General features: G+C 41.1%; 1 protein-coding gene across 2 annotated transcripts in view; it reads left to right on the forward strand.

The window, feature by feature from the left end:
• The first annotated feature begins 316 nt into the window (after nt 1–316).
• The window catches only part of TGFBR1 (transforming growth factor beta receptor 1), a 70333-nt gene continuing 53870 nt past the window's right edge, over nt 317–16779 (forward strand). The window contains exon 1 of one of the 2 annotated variants that reach the window (XM_040238878.1): nt 317–509. In XM_040238878.1, the coding sequence (XP_040094812.1) occupies nt 425–509 (85 nt within the window). In that variant the 5' untranslated portion in view covers nt 317–424. The remainder of the gene's footprint in view (nt 510–16779) is intronic. The other variant, XM_040238888.1, reaches the window with a different exon arrangement.

Below are 16779 nucleotides of genomic sequence, written 5' to 3' on the forward strand. Positions count from 1 at the left end.
CCCAGACACACCCATCGTCTAGCCCTCGCCCTCTGTGGCTGGAGGTAAGGCTGTGCCAGGCTCGCTAGACCCTGCCCCCACCCGGCCTTCTAGCTCCCAGCGGCTCCGACCGGGGCAGGGGTCTGTCTCTTCGACCCCGGGGGAGTCTGGGGGCGTGGCCAGCAGCCCGGCGCCTGCGGCTCCGGATTGGCTTCCCAGCGGGCACGTGGGCGGGGCTTCGGGTTGGGTCCCGCTCGGCAGTTCGCAGACGGCGGGGAGGCGGGGCCGGCGGGAGCCCTGCAGCCAATGGACTGGCAGCCCCCGAGCAGTTACAAAGGGCCGAAGCGAGGCCGCCGCCGCGGCAGGGGAGGTGGGGCGAGGCGAGGCTTGTTTAGGCAAGGCGGCGGCCGGGCCGGGCCGGGCCACAGGCAGTGGCGGCGGGACTATGGAGGCAGTGGCCGCTACTCCGCGTCCCCGGCTGCTCCTCCTTGTGCTGGCGGCTGCGGCCACGCTGGTCCCGGAGGCAACGGGTGAGTAGCGGCGCGGCAGGGCTGGCGGGAAGCTTCGGGGTGCGCGGGCCGGGCCCGGCCTCTGGCTCACTCCTTCTCTTTCTCAAACATGGCGCGGGGCCGGGGGCGCAGGTGGCGGCACCCGGGCCGGGCTTTCCTGGTCTGGCTGCCGCCTCGCGAGTTGCGGGCGGGCAGCGGAGGCGGGGCAGAGGCGTGGGTCTGAGCGCGGGTGAACGCACCCGGCAGCCCGCAGCCGCGGCGGCTGCTGGCTCTTCACGGGGAGGTGGCGTCGGGCGAAGCCGTCCGGGGTCCTGGGCTGCCCTCTGGGGAGCGAGTGGGCGCGGGCCGAGGGGCGGAGGGTGTGAGGCTGGCCGAGACCGGCAGAGCTGGGGCTGCTCCCCAGTTCCCGCGAGGCGCTGCGTGGCGTTGTCCCAGGCACCGCACCCTGATCGAGTTGGTCCTCCAGGCTTCGGGGGCCCTGGCGGGGTTAGGGGGTCGGAAGAAGCTTCCAGGGCGGGGTGTGTGGTCTGAGCCTCCAGGCCTCCCCCAGCAATGGGAAGGGGATGTGTGTGGCAGAGACCCTCGGGGTCAGCGAGGCCTGCCTGGCCTTTGACATCGGCTTGACCCGGCCGAGTGGGGCTGCTTCTCCAGCCGGGGGTGGCTTTGGAAGAGGAGCTGCTGCGAAGCTTTGTGTGAGGACAAGGAGGCACTAAGATGTGTGGAATGTTTCTTTCGTGCGTCTGGGAAACGCTGAAGTGAAATCCACTCACCAGAAGGCTGCCGATTGTTTTGATAGTAGAAACTTGAACGTTTGCTCACTCTGCGGGGTTTGGAATGTTTGAATGGAAATGACTCTGAATTGATCAAACGATTTTATTTCCTCGAAGGAACATCGGTAGAGAGGTTCCATCTCTTGTGTGACAGTAGTTTGAATCGGTCGTCTGTGAGGCTGGTTTCGAGGGACAGTGTTTGTTACGTTTTTCAAAATATTAAATCAGGATGGGGTATGTGGTCATCACCTACCCAATGGAAGGGGGAGTGAAAAACTGTTAGCATTCAAACTGTACTACTAGAAACTGAAATGCAGAGCCTTAGTGAAAGCAACTAAAATAAAGTGAATACATTTTTATTTCTCTAATTGAACACAGAATGTTTTAAAAACATTTCAAGACTTAGGGTGCCAGTTATTATTAATAGCTATTGTCTGTTAAGAGCTTATTATGGTACAGATGCATAAAGTACACCAAAGTACATTATCTGATCCTCACAACTAAACCCTGAGGGCTGGTGGCGTTTGCCCCATTTTACAGAAGAGAAAACAGGTGTGGAGAGGATAAGTACTCAGTTGCTAAAAGCTGGATTTAAGATTTGCAGCAAAGGTTTCAGGGGTTCCAAAACCTATACACTTTAATATATATACCTGTCTGGCACTGCCCATATTCATTTTTAGATTTTTGTCCTCAAAATTAGAAAACCAATTTGGCTTCTTTCTGACTCCAAGTACTTTTTTTTTTTTTTTTTGGCCACACTGCATGGCATGCAGAATCTTAGTTCCCCCTGCAGTAGAAGTGTGGAGTCCTAACCACTGGACTGCCAGGAAATTCCCTTCGAGTACATTCTTATAGTCCCTTCAGGCTAGGCCTACCTTTGAGGAAACAGTAGATTTTTGACATTGCCTGAGAAGGGGGGCAAGATAGATATGTGGATAGGTAGGAGAATCAGTATAATTATGCATCAAGTAACATTTCCACACCACTAATTAACTCAAATAGCATAGCTCACTCTTTTCCACTTAGCTTAGCACAGAAAGTGTTCATGTATTCAAATAACAGAATTGAGCTTACTATATACACAAAGCATTGCCCAGTTCATGCCCTGGAGGAGCTTACAGACTACACTGGCATGCATACAACACAAAGCTGATCCAGGCGCTATTATCCTTAAGTCTCAACTGGTCTGCCTGCTCTCCTAGGTTACGTTGATGTTTCCATTCATCCTTTCATACCTTCTGAAGATGCTCAAATGCTTTTTAAAATTTATAAATTGAGGGACTTCCCTGGTGGTCCAGTGGCTGGGACTCCGAGCTCCCAATGCAGGGGCCTGGGGTTTGATCCCTGGTCAGGGAGCTAGATCCCACAAGATGCAGCTAAGACCCAGTGCAGCCAAATAAATACACACTTTTTAAAAAAAAAAATAATTTGACCTTCATTTTTAAGAGTCTGCATTTGTTCCTTATTGTCTGAGTATCAGTTTTATATTTTTCTGCCCACCTTCTGCTCTGTCCAACATAGATTTCTTTGGGGAAATTGGTCCCTTGTCCTTGGTACACAGTTTAGTACCATTATGTTTACATAGATTTCCCATGTGAGAATGCTTTAGCTTCCTGTCATTTTGTTACTTTTTCTTCGAAAACATGCCCAAACCCAACTATTCTTTACATTAATGCCTCTTGCATGTATCTTCCTTTCTTCACATGCAGCTGTCAGGTTTAGTCCTGCCTATTATCCCTCAAATCTGTTTGCTTTCCAGAGTTTCTCTCACCTAGGCTTTTCTTTTTTTTTCACCTAGGCTTTTCTGTAGGCTGCTGCCAAGCTAACCTTCTTCAGCCATCCCCACAAGGGGTTTCCAAGATTTCCCATTTGTATTCAGTGCTTAGAGCAGTACCTGAGGCTTATGATTAGGGCCATTTCTGTATCCAGCTAGAGATCTCTCATCCTGCTACTGCAAACCCTCGATTCCAGTATTTTTGTGTTTTCCCACCCACTCCTGACTTTTGGGAGTGTGAGAAGTTTTTAGTCCTGACTTCCTATACTGGTTTAGTTTGTGAACTATTTGCCTGAACTGCATGGAACTTACACTTTGTGTTTTCTGTTTCTACCACCTTACACTGTCACTTAAATATTCTCTTGAACATATAAGTACCCAGAGGGCAAGGGTCATGCATTTAATTTCCTTTTGGTCTTAGAACTTAGCACTATGTTTTATATTCTGTTCCATTTAAGTACTTGTTGATTAAATGAATTCTATTTGATTTGAGTATTCCTTTAGTAATTATACTGTTGTATGTAAGTACAGTTTATACAGTATTGAGAATTCTGTGTATAATCAGAAAAGTCATGTAACTTCTAGTTAGGCAGAAAATGGGGATGATACCTACTTTGCCTAGTTTGAGATTGTGAAGATCGAATGAGAAAATGGTATTAGAGTTTGAGGTTGCTGTTTTGTATTGTTATTAATAGGAGGGCTGATGTTCAGCCAGAAATTCCCACTGGGCCATCTGTGTTTTGATTGGTCAGACATCCTTTCTGATTGGTTGATCCCACTGTGGTGCTGGTTGTTACTGCTTTTAATATCACCCCTGCAGAGAGGCATCAGTATTCAAAGAGGGAAGTGAGTAGTCTAGGTTGAAGTGACGGGGGGAGGGAGGCTTCCTGGACACTTCAGGACTTAAACTGACTTTGAAGGGTAGCTGGAATTTATTGAGGCAGAGTGGGGGATGTGATTAGTGTTAAACTCTCTCTTTGTAAACTATGTCCCCCAACTCCCCTAGGGCAGGAAGCAAAAGCTTTTATTGTCTGACTGGCAAGTTACTCTATATTTATAATTTCCTTATTCTAAAATGTGAGGTTTCGATATATTAAACACTATTATTTATTCCCCAATTCTAAAAATTCTCTAATATGTGACTGAAGCAGAAATGAAATATAAGTGGGATAAGAGAGAATAATGCAATAGGATGCCCACTAGGGCTAGGCATTCGAATGTTGAAAGTCATAAGTCACTCACTTTACAAATGGAAAAACATGGGTTAGGTGAATTTTTCAGGATAGGGAAGAACCAGAACAGGAATTTTGATTTTTCTGATCCTGGATCTTGTGTCCTATATGGCATTTTAAGATGTGAAGGACTTGGATCAGGGAGGAACAGAGTTAATGGAGTACTTTTCTAAGTGAAGTTACCTTGAATTTCACAGAGCTTAAGAAAAGTGAATTCTGAAGGTGGGAGAGAGGGGGAATAATTATAGGTTATAAAGGCCTCAAGAGAATGTCAGTATCTTTTTTATACTGCTGGAAAAAAAAATAAAAAGAGGACCTGGTGTAGTGTTTGTTGATTGAGAAATGTAGACATATTAATTTGGAAGAAATTTTGGGTTAATTGAAGTGGGGTGTAGGCCTTGTAGTAAGTACATGGTGGTTAGGTTTAGAATTTTAGCTGAACTCTTTTTAAAAAAAAAAAAAACCATCTTTTAATGGGTAATACATTGTAAATACATTTTATTTTTATTTTGTTTTTTTCCACTTGGCCTGCAGGATCTTAGTTCCCTGACCAGGGATCAAACCCATGCCCCTTGCAGTGGAAGTGCAGAGTTTTAACCACTGTAACGCTAGGATCTGCTTTGTTGAAATTAAATGGGGAACTGATATGTTAAAAATAAGCAAAAGGGAAACCAATTTTCCTTTGGGGAAGGCTGCTCCTGTGAAGACTTTAGTTGAAAACTCCTAGGCCTATTTGGAACAATTACCTGAACTCATTAGTGCTGTATTGGATCAGATATGTTCATGTCTAATGAAGTGGGTTTTGAAAATGCCAGTATCCAATGGATTGCCCTTTTGATGTGAGAACATGTCTTTTCAAACCACAGAATCCCCTGCACATGTCAAAAAACCTCATGCCTTTTGCTGTTCTTTCTTGGTTGTGGATTGCATAATGCAGCTTTCTCTGAACAGATAGACTGTGGTTTGATATCATGTGATTGGGTCACATCTTTGCTTCCTGGTTCTGGAAATTGAGGGCAGATGCTGGCATGTTTCTCAGAAATTTTCGTGCCTTGTCCCATAGAACTGGCTCAAGAAAACTTTTGGAATCTTCTAAAAATGTATAGTCTGTCTTGACCCAGCCTAACTCCAATACTTAGGGTAACATTTAATGCCTTTCTTAATGTAATTTTCTCAGTATCAAATCCAAGCAGTCTCCATAAATATTAAGATTTACTGCTACTCTGAATTAAATCCAGGTATAGCTGTACAGTTTCAGTCCAGATAGAGCAAGTAGGTTTCTTATGGTTACCTTTTTCTCGTATGAACTTAGGATTGATTGACTTGTAGGCTTTTTGCCTTAGAAACTTTCTCAAATGCTAGAGGAGTAAGCCTGATTGGTTTTATGGGTCCAGTTTTATAGATCTGGCCTTTAGAAACCTTCTTTCTCAGTTTGGCAATCTGAGAGCAATAAACATTATAAAGAATGATTTATAAATTAAATTATAACTTACATGATATACAAACAGGTTGCTTTGACATTTCTCAAAGGTTTAGTGGGCCTTGCATCATCTTATCAATCTGAAAGGAACATATTTTAAGAATGTGCCGGGAATTCTACCTGTCTTGTCTCATTTAATTCGGATAACCAACCTTAGATGATAGCTGTGTAATAATACAAAAACTTCTTACTATGTACCAGTTAATTTCCAGAAGAGTCTTTTTAAGTCCATTTGTTCCCAAGTCCAGTGACCAGTGCTCTGCAGATAACTGTAGATTTGTATGACATTGGTTTTAACCCAGGATTCTTTTCAGTTCTCTTAAATAATTTTCAAAGATGTTAACATTTTGTCATTCATATTTTAATCATAAACACATTTGTAAAAGGAAGGAAGGAAGGAACAGATAATGACTTATCCCTTCAGAAGGAACAGATAATGACTAACAGTAATCCAACCACTGAGACTCAAATGATTGTGTATTAATTACCATTAACTCCATCTGCCTGAGTAGGCAGAGCTGTTGGGATTTTGCTCAGATTGGAACTTAGTTTGTATCGATGAACTTTGGTAAATAGAGCTTCTGTGTTTCCATTTTACAGACCAGGAAACTGAGGTCATGGTGTTAATGAGTGGAGCCTGTATTTGAGCTTTTCAGAGTGTGGACTCTTTCCTCTACATCATGCTGCTTTCATACACAGTAAATACCTTGTTATGGTCACTGTGTCAGGAAGGATTTCTTTTTTAAACCATGAGAATTTGCTTCACTTTGTCTTTATTATGGGATTCCCTGGTCTTTATTATAGTTCGCCTCTTTGAAACTGCAGGTTACTCAGATCTTGCAGTCTTTGACATAGATAATTTTAATTTCTCCAGTGAGTCTAGTGATAATTGATCATTCACTGTTTGTGTTGATTTATTTATATTCATAGCAAACTCTTATGCTTCTCAAATTAACATAGACACAGACCTGAAAATTTGAGTCAGAGAAAAGAAAAAAAGCTATCATTATCCATTATTAACATTTGGCTTATTCTTCCCCCTCCATACATTTTTTGTATAATATAAACATTCTTTAATCATTCCGTTTTAGTAGTTTATCAAAACTAATAAATATGTTTTTAAGATGGCAGAACTTTGACTTGAAGAAGAAATAGCTCATTTAAAACAAGCACATGTTTAGTAATGGTCAACACAGTGGAAATACAGAAAAAGAGGTGCACTTGCTTTCAAGGAGTATGATGCTGGGGTAATAATGATGAATCCAGATTCAGTAATAGAACTTCTTGGGCTGCTTAATAGAGGTGATAGGACTTGATCTCATGCCTTGCAGGACAGGGATGGTTTAGACAGGATGACGGGCAGAGGGAAAGCACTCCTGGGTAGGGGAGAATGATGTGAGTGAAGGAGCCTGCTAAATTTCAAGAATTTAAGGGGAGGAATGGAAATTCATGATGTTTACATTATGGGTAGGCTCAAGAGAATTATGAGCCTTGAAAATCAGGTGGATGGTTTTAATAATTTTAATGTGGAAAAAGAATGTCTAACTATACCAAAGAGGAAATGGAGCAGGGTGGCTACCTAGGAGTTTTGGAGTAGGTATGATGACCTTGGGAATGGCTTTGTGACATTTCAAAGAAACAGGAGTTGGTAGTAGGGAATTTGCATGACTGTCCCTCACGTATCTGCGTGGCCTCCTCCCTCACTTCTTCTATGTTTTTGATCACATGCCACCTTTTCCCAAAGAGGCTAACCCTGACCACACTTCTGTAACTGCCGTTTTCTTTTTTTTTTTTTATACTGCCTTCTAAAATACTGTTTATGTATCATACTTACTGATTTACTGTGTTTATTATTTCCTTCTAACTACTAGGATATAAGACATGAAAGTGGCTATTTTTGTTTTGTTCATCAGTTTATCTCGAGTGCAAAGAAAGTGCCTGGTGCATCATACTCAGTAAACATTTATTGAATATTTAAGGAAGTAGCTCTTAATTGTAAAAAGGTGGAGTACTGGTGTTTAGAAGGACTCCATGATATAAAAACAAGTGATTCCAGGGGTTTTTATATCTAGATAATTCCTTTAACTAGTAAGGAATTTGGTGAGAGAAAGATTGAAGAGAAATGAATTCTGGTTTGAGCATGTTGAGTTTGAGGTCAAAATAGGATAGGCAAGTGCAATGGTTCAGTAGGTGGAATCCATAAAAGACTGAAAGATGGTTGGAATGGGAGAGGACCTTAGGGAGAGAAATGATATCAGCATTTGGCTTCCATCTCATTCTTGTGGATTCTTATGCCTCCCAAACCACCTTAAGTATTTTGACCCTGAATTCCTAGCTTAGATCTGGAGCCTCGCTCAGTTCATGTTATATTGTTTCCTCCTGGGTTGCACGTCCATATTTAGAGTACCTGGCAGATAGCCTGATACTGATAAATATCAATAAATGAGACTTATTATACATTTAGATAAGTGAAGGAATGTCTTTTGGAAGAGGAAATATATGTCTCTGTAATGAAGAGTTGTGATTAACTGGTAGACTGAGAAGCAGATTTCACTCAGTATAAGAAAGGACATTATATCAATAGGGAGCAGTCATAAAGTGAAACATTACGAGGCACTATGTTCCCTGTCACTGGAAATGTTCAGGCAGAGGTGGTAGGCAGAGATAACCTCCTGTCCAGAAGTTGTAGAAAACATTTCTTGCATTATATGAGAGGATGGAATTGATTATATCCAAGCTCTTTTTCTACTCCAGAACTCTGTACTTAGAGTTGTAGTCCAGGCTTCCTTGCTGTTTTTAGCCAGCGTGCAGGCTCTCCACTTCCCTAGCATTCATGACTTCAAGATGAGCACCTTTTGTAACTTAACTGTTCGGGAAAAATTGATTCAGTGCTTGGCTTGTCCTCTCGCCATTTTCCATAAAAGGATTTAGGAAGCTTGAAATAAAAATACATGCAGTAAGACCAAAGCTAGTGATCAAAAAGATAAGAACCAGTAAGTAAAAGGGGGAAATAAGGAGAACAATTAACCATAACTTTTTCACCTGAGGAAAGTATTAGTAGTAGAGCTAATAATTAGCTTTGAGTTTTCTAGCCGTGAGGGCCATACAGGAACCTGAGAGCTTACATAGATCTCATTGCCTATAGTTGAGAACACATGAGGAGGCTGCCACCTTCATTAATAAAATAGAGCTCCCAAACATACAGAGTGCAAAGTAGGGAGTAGCTTCAAGTGTAAGAGTTCCGTGGATCTGGCAGCCCTGACCCTTGCTCTCAGCCTCCTCTTTAGCATGCTGGAGCATATACTTTAGTGCTGCTGCTCCCATTTTTCTTCTCTACTCTTAAGGACACACTAGTTTTGCCTTAATTCCAGTGCAACAGCTGATGTAAGACTGGGATGTTTAAATCAAGCTTTCCTAAAAGCTAGAGGGTAGCGGATGGAAAGCAACATAAAACTGTTCATCCTGGTTTATAAAGACTTTGTCTTCAGGTCCTTATCTTTTGGCTGTCTCCGTTCGGCAGACAGAGTCTGAGTACTGCCACCAAGTGAACAGAACTGGATATTTACCTCTCTTCCCATAGGCCCAAGGTAGCAGGGTCCACAGAGTGTCTCTGCTTGGGTTTCTTGTTTGAAGAGCTGCCTTCTTGCTGGGTGATGAATTATAGGAATGATGAGTTCCTTTAGGAGAGACTGCACTTACCTGGAGATCATGGCCCTACATGTGTTGGTTATATAGTAACCTCAATATCCATGTAAAAGATACTGACACATGTTACCGTAAGTCGCATTCTTTGGTTAAAGACATGATTATTTCACTGGAGAAAACAGTTTCTCCATGCTCTTTAGCAGAATCTATTGTAGAAGTTTTTGTATAAGACAGTGAAAGTCGCTTAGTTGTGTCTGACTCTTTATGACCCCACGGACCATATATAATCCATGGAATTCTCCAGGCCAGAATGCTGGAGTGGGTAGCCATTCCCTTCTCCAGGGGATCTGCCCAACCCAGGGATCAAACCTAGGTCTTCTGTGTTGCAGGCGGATTCTTTACCAGCTGAGCCACCAGGGAAGCCCAAAAGGGCTTTGTTTAAGAGGCACTGGGAAAAAAGGGAAGAATTTATCAGTTTCCATGACTTGAGTAGATCACTTTCCTTGCTTATTCTGCAGTTGCTGAGTTACTTAGGCCTGTTTCAGTGTTTCCTTGTTTTAACCAATAGGGCTGAACCTCCTTATTTTTGTTCACTTGCTTAGGATAACCATCCCATCTAGATTTCCTAGGTGTGATCCTCACTGATTACATAATGGTGTATATTTATAATTCTGGGACACCTTGTGCAGGCATCCTGTTACATTTCTCCAGTGTAAGATCTTTCAGTATGCATGGAAATACAAATAGCTCCCATGGGAAAAAGCAAAAGCAAAATTTTTTTTAACTGGAAATGAGGGACTAATATACATATTTGGGACCGTTAACATGAAAGAGATAGTTAAACCTGAAGAGGAATATAGAGATAAAAGCAGTAACAGTGGCTTTTCATTTATACACACGCACGTGTGCACACGCACACACACATAATATGTGTATGGGGCTATTTTTTTCCCCTAGATGTATTCATTCCCAAACCAAACCATAATGTGCTCTAATTGAGTCTCTTTGTTTAGCACATGGCTGTTGATTTGAGTACTTGCTCCAATTGAAAAACTGACATTTAAATTTTGTTATTCAGTGTATAACAGATTTAAATAAAAACACCAAGATTGTGTATTGTAGATTTCCTTCAACATAATTATATGTAATTATTTTACCAAAATAAACAAGTTAATGTAGTTTTAGCTATTTTATCTCACTTCACATTTGGAGAAAAATTACAGAGGGGTTAGAGTTTGCTCATGTTTCTCAATGAGGAGAGCTAATTTCTGATCGCTAGTTCCAGCTGGTTCTATGCACAGAACCATGCACAGTTGATGCTGGTCAGAGAGCACTGAGCATGAGGAGAGGAAGTGCAGCTGGAAATAGGTCGGGCTGACTGCATGTTGCTAAAACAGGTGACAGGTTTCATGAGTGTGGTATCTCAGCAATTGTAAGGAACCTGTGAAGGTTAAATGAGATTGTACTCCTAAGCTTGGAGCATCCCTCCTGGCACTTAGAAAACATGAAGTAAATGATAGTTAATATTAGGAAAATTGTTTTTCATAGAATCGTATAAGTTTTAGACTAAAGAAGGAACATGAGACCATGATTATCATTTTGTCTAACTTTGTAAGTGAGGAAACTGAAGCTCAGACATTATGTGGCATTTCAGGATAAGCAGAATGATTTGAGGATAATAATTCAGCTAATGACTGAACAGGAATCCAGCTGCCTCCTCACTTGCAGTTTCATTTAGCATCCCTTTTCTGACTCAGTCCTCCATTAGGGAGAATGATTTTTTTTTTTTAATGTCTAATTTGTGGAAGGTTTTTCTTGGTGTGGTGTGCATGCTCAGTTGTGTCCAACTCTGTGACCCCAGGGACTGTAGCCTGCCAGACTCCTCCTCTGTCCATGGAATTTTCCAGGGAAGAACACTGGCGTGGGTTGCCATTTTCTACTTGTCTTCCTGACCCAGGGATCGAACCTGTGTCTCCAGCGTCTCCTGCATTAGCAGGCAGATATTTTACCACTGAGCCACCTGGGAAGATTTCTTTAAATACTATCAAATCGGACCCTTAACAGATAGATGCTGCTGCTAAGTCACTTCAGTCATGTCTGACTCTGTGCGACCCCATAGACAGCAGCCCACCAGGCTCCCCCGTCCCTGGGATTCTCCAGGCAAGAACACTGGAGTGGGTTGCCATTTCCTTCTCCGATGCATGAAAGTGAAAAGTGAAAGTGAAGTCACTCAGTCGTGTCCGACTCTTAGCGACCCCATGGACTGCAGCCCACCAGGCTCCTCCATCCATGGGATTTTCCAGGCAAGAGTTCTGGAGTGGGGTGCCATTGCCTTCTCCGAGATAGATGCATAGATGGATAAATAATGATAAAATTAATATAACAAAATAGTAGTTGTTATGGAATTTAAATGTTAAGTATAGAGGTGTTCACATTTCTGTCAACTTTTCTGAATGTTTGAAAATGTTCATAATGTTGGAGGGGGGAACTGAAAAAAAAAATTATCTCCTCACTCCAGATATGTGTCTCTGAACACAGACAAATCAGCAGTATTTGCCACAGCCAAAGGAAATAAAACAACGGGGGGTCCAGACTCCTCTAGGCCCTTTCCTTGACATTCTTCAGGGAGTGAGAACCACAGGTCTGTCTCACATTTTCCTGTTCTTTTCTTTCTTTACTTTATCTCCCTCCTTTCTTAAATTGCAGACATTGCAGATTTGAAAGTGCTCACCAACGAAAAAGCCAGTTAACACAATTAGCACTGTCTATGACTTTCATCTTTCTTCTTTCTATTGTTTCACTTTCTCACTTTCCATGGTAGATTTCACTTTTGTTCTTTTCTTTCTTGTTTTAGTTTATAATCTTGAATATTTGTTCTTATATATCTTTCTCCCCAAGATTGCGATTGTTTCTTCTACCTTAACCTTAAAAAAACCAAACACCCAAACATGGCCTCATCAGTTGAGTATTTGTTCTTATATAGCTTTCTCCCCAAGATTGCAATTCTATCTTCTATCTTATCGTTTTAAAAAAACAAAAAACAAAACAACAACAAACATGGCCTTATCAGTATTCTTTTAGTTGGGGTCTTTCCACTCTTTCTCATATAACACTTAAATTTTGTCAGATCCAGCCTACCCTTTCCTTATTTTATGGTAGGAGACGGGAAAGGAGGGGGTTTTAATAAATTGGGTTTTAGGAGTCAGGATACTCTTAAAGGGTCAACAGACTCAGAATTAGCTGTGCATTGCAAACAGATGGTGTGCCCTAAGGAAATAGCTGCTCTAAACAGTTGGGTTCTTGCATCTAATTTAGCTTCGAGATCCTGGAACTAGGGAAAAAAATTTCATGGAGCAAATAAAGTGAGTGAAGTCGCTTAGTCGTGTCTGACTCTGTGCAACCCCATGGACTGTAGCCTACCAGGCTCCTCCGTCCATGGGATTTTCCAGGCAACAATACTGGAGTGGGCTGCCATTTCCTTCTCCAGGGGATCATCTGACCCAGGGATTGAACCCAGGTTCCCCACATTGCAGGCAGACGCTTTACCGTCTGAGCCACCAGGGAATCCCAAATTCCCATGGAGCAAATGGGAATACTTAAATATAAACCGTTTTAAACCATTGCTAGGGCCTAGTCACTATTGACTGACGTATAAACATCATAGCCCTGTGCCAGCATTTTGTATGCTGCGTGGTTCTGTAGCACATAGTTCTGTGTGTATCTTCTATTCTCCAAAGGATAAGCAACATCAAGCCTTAACAGCCTCTTACCTTTCTATAACCAATCCCTACTAGAGTCCTCCTTCAGTAACCAAAATGCTACTAGCAATTTGAAACTTGTATTCCTAATACTAAGTCTTGGGACTCTAAATTTTGAGGTGTGAAAACGTTATTAGGTTGATTACAGTGCATCCCCAAAGCTCCAGTTTTTAAATACACATAATTTAGTCTTGAAAGGCTAAGTATTCTTCTGAAAGAAGTCAGTGCTAGCTGCTTGAAGCCTCGTGCCCCAAGGGAGGCCACAGATTCCAAGCGTTAGAAACATTATGACAATATACACATAATAAACGCCTCTCCATTTTGACTGGACTTTTCTGTCCTTGCTTGGTTTGGTTCAGCTATATTTCTCTGCTGCTGCTGCTAAGTTGCTTCAGTCATGTCTGACTCTGTGCGACCCCACAGACGGCAGCCCACCAGGCTCTGCCATCCCTGGAATTCTCCAACAAGAACACTAGAGTGGGTTGCCATTGCCTTCTCCAATGCATGAAAGTGAAAAGTGAAAGTTAAGTCGCTCAGTCGTGTCCGACTCTTAATGACCCCATGGACTGCAACCTACCAGGCTCCTCTGTCCATGGGATTTTCGAGGCAAGAGTACTGGAGTGGGGTGCCATTGCCTTCTCCAGGAGACTGTAATTAGAATTGAACTGCTTTCTTTGATAATTTATTTGACAAGAGAGATGAACATTTCAGACAAAAGAAGACAAGAACGTTATAGCCTGTGTAAATTGTGGTTCACCAAGTCTCAGATTTCTATTATCATCCCTCTTTTGGCTAAATTCTGTTATTTTTTCATTTGTTATGCAAAGGGTTGGGAATGACATAAAACTAAATACCAAGAGACTGAATTAAGAGTAGAAAAAAAATGTGATTACCTCTGTGGAGCAGGAAATAGGGTTGAGTGTTGGGGAATTGTTACCTTTTTTCTTGGGGAGGGGGAAGGTGGATAACAGTCTTGTAGAACTATTTGACAAACTTTATACATATACAACTCTGATCAAAATAAAATCAAAGGTAATTAATGATAAACATATGGCAGTTGTAAGTTCATGACTGCTTAGTAAATATGAAGGTTTGAATTCAAGAAAATAGATTCTTAGATTAGAATTATACAGACACAGAGGTCTGCAAATCTAGCATACCTTTTCAGGAGACACTTAAAATAACATCAAAGGTTGAAATAATGAAATAGAAAAAGGCAAATCTGATGCAAAAAAAAAAGTAGATATGGTAAAATTAGTACCTGACAAAATTTAAGCTGCAAAAGATACACAGATGACACCACCCTTATGGCAGAAAGTGAAGAACTAAAGAGCCTCTTGATGAAGTGAAAGAGGAGAGTAAAAAAGTTGGCTTAAAGCTCAACATTGAGAAAACTAAGATCATGGCATCTGGTCCCATCACTTTATGGCAAGTAGATGGGGAAACAATGGAAACAGTGAGAGACTTTATTTGGGGGGGCTCCAAAATCACTGCAGATGGTGACTGCAGCCATGAAATTAAAAGATGCTTGCTCCTTGGAAGAAAAATTATGACCAACCTAGACAGCATATTAAAAAGCAGAGACATTACTTTGCTGACAAAGGTCCATCTAGTCAAAGCTATGGTTTTTCCAGTGGTCATGTATGGATATGAGAGTTGGACTATAAAGAAAGCTGAGTGCTGAAGAATAGATGCTTTTGAACTGTGCTGTTGAAGATTCCTGAGAGTCCCTTGGACTGCAAGGAGATCCAACCAGTCCATCCTAAAGGAGATCAGTCCTGAATATTCATTGGAAGGATTGATTTTGAAGCTGAAACTCCAATACTTTGGCCACCTGATGCAAAGAACTGAATCATTGGAGAAGACCCTGATGCTGAAAAGGATTGAAGGCAGCAGAAGATGGGGATGACAGGACGAGATGGTTGGATGGCATTACCAACTTAATGGACAGGAGTTTGAGCAAGCTCCGGGGGTTGGTGATGGACAGGGAAGCCTGATGTGCTGCAGTCCATGGGGTCACAAAGAGTCAGACATCACTGAGCGACTGAACTGAACAAAAGCATTAAAGGGAAGAAAAAAGATTTTATTTTGATAAAGAGGTACTATCTTTCAAATGTCATGAATCTTTATGTGCTAATAAAATATTGTCCAAATACATAAGAGCAGAACTGTTAAAAATACAAAAAGACATTGATAAATTCACTGTTTGTAGATTAAGAAAACAGTATTTGAATAACTAATAACATAATTATTCCAATTTCATAATCATTAATAATCTTGTAAAATAATTATGCAGTTTTCCAGGAAATTGATGATTTGATAATTTGGAAATCTACAAAGAAAACTCAAATTAAAAATTAACAAGCAAAAAAAGCCCAAAATAAATCATGTATCTGTTGTTGCAGTTGTAAGTTACAAACCATTTAGAAATGAACAAGAGTTCATCAAACCTAATGGGAGTGTCACTAAAGGAATCCCCAAAGGAAAATTTGAAAGTGAAAAGATTGAAAATCAATCTGGAGACTTAAGTAAATACAAACAAAATAAGGATTTAGAAAAAAAAATAGATTTGATACATAAAACTCCAAATTAGTTCTTTGTAAACACGTTATTAAAATAGACAAATATTTGGGAAATCTAAAAAAGAAAAATTTTTACTTGGGCTTCCCTGATGGCTTTCCTGGTGATTCAGGTGGTAAAGAATCTGCCTGCGATGCAGGAGACCCAGGTTCAGTCCCTGGTTCGGGAAGACCCCCTGGAGAAGGGAATGGCAACACACTCCATTATTCTTGCCTGTAGAATTTCATGGACCGAGGATCCTGGTGGGCTACAGTCCACAGGGTTGCAAAAAGTATGACACAACTGAGCAACTAACTCTTTCACTTTCACAAGAAAAAAGGCAGTATAGAAACATGGCAGAGTCTATGATGTCTTTTTGTTGAGCTGTAATGTATTTTACTGGAGTCCAGCTTCAGTTTTTTTTTCTTTAAGGTGAGTGCTTTTTGAATCCTATTTGATTATATTTCTGGAGTCAATGTCTTAAAAATGTTTTTCTGTGTATTTTCATCTAAAGGGCTTCTTATTTTACCTTTCACATTGAGATGCAGTCTGTTGGGAGTTGATTTTGGTATGAGATTTTGTTTTCATTGAAAAAATATGTATCTCCAGTTGACCCAGCACTATTTGTTGGTCATGCCTTCCTTTTCCTAGGGCATTATGTCGTCACCTTCACTATAAATCAAGTAGTTGTATGCGAGAATTATATGTGAGAGTTTGTTTCTGGAATCTCTATTCTGTTTCATCGTTCTGTTTGCCATTGTGCCAATACTGTATTGTCTTAGTATTATACTGTTATAATGGGTCTTGATATCTAGTAGTGCAGGTCTTCCAAAAGCATTGTTTTTCAAGATTGCTTTGGCCATTCTTGGGATGTTTTTCCATATAAGTTTTAGAATCAACTTATCAGTTCATACGCATACACACACCCCAGACTGTAGCATTTTGACTTGATTTTGTCAAATGTACAGATCACTTTGAAGAATATTAACATTTTACAGTGTTGAACTGTCCAGTGAGAAGACTGACATGTTCCTCCATTTATACATAAATTTTTGTTTTATATTTTTCATAAC

Source organism: Oryx dammah, unplaced genomic scaffold (genome assembly GCF_014754425.2).
Source record: "Oryx dammah isolate SB20612 unplaced genomic scaffold, SCBI_Odam_1.1 HiC_scaffold_1, whole genome shotgun sequence".
Taxonomy (NCBI): Eukaryota; Metazoa; Chordata; class Mammalia; order Artiodactyla; family Bovidae; genus Oryx; species Oryx dammah.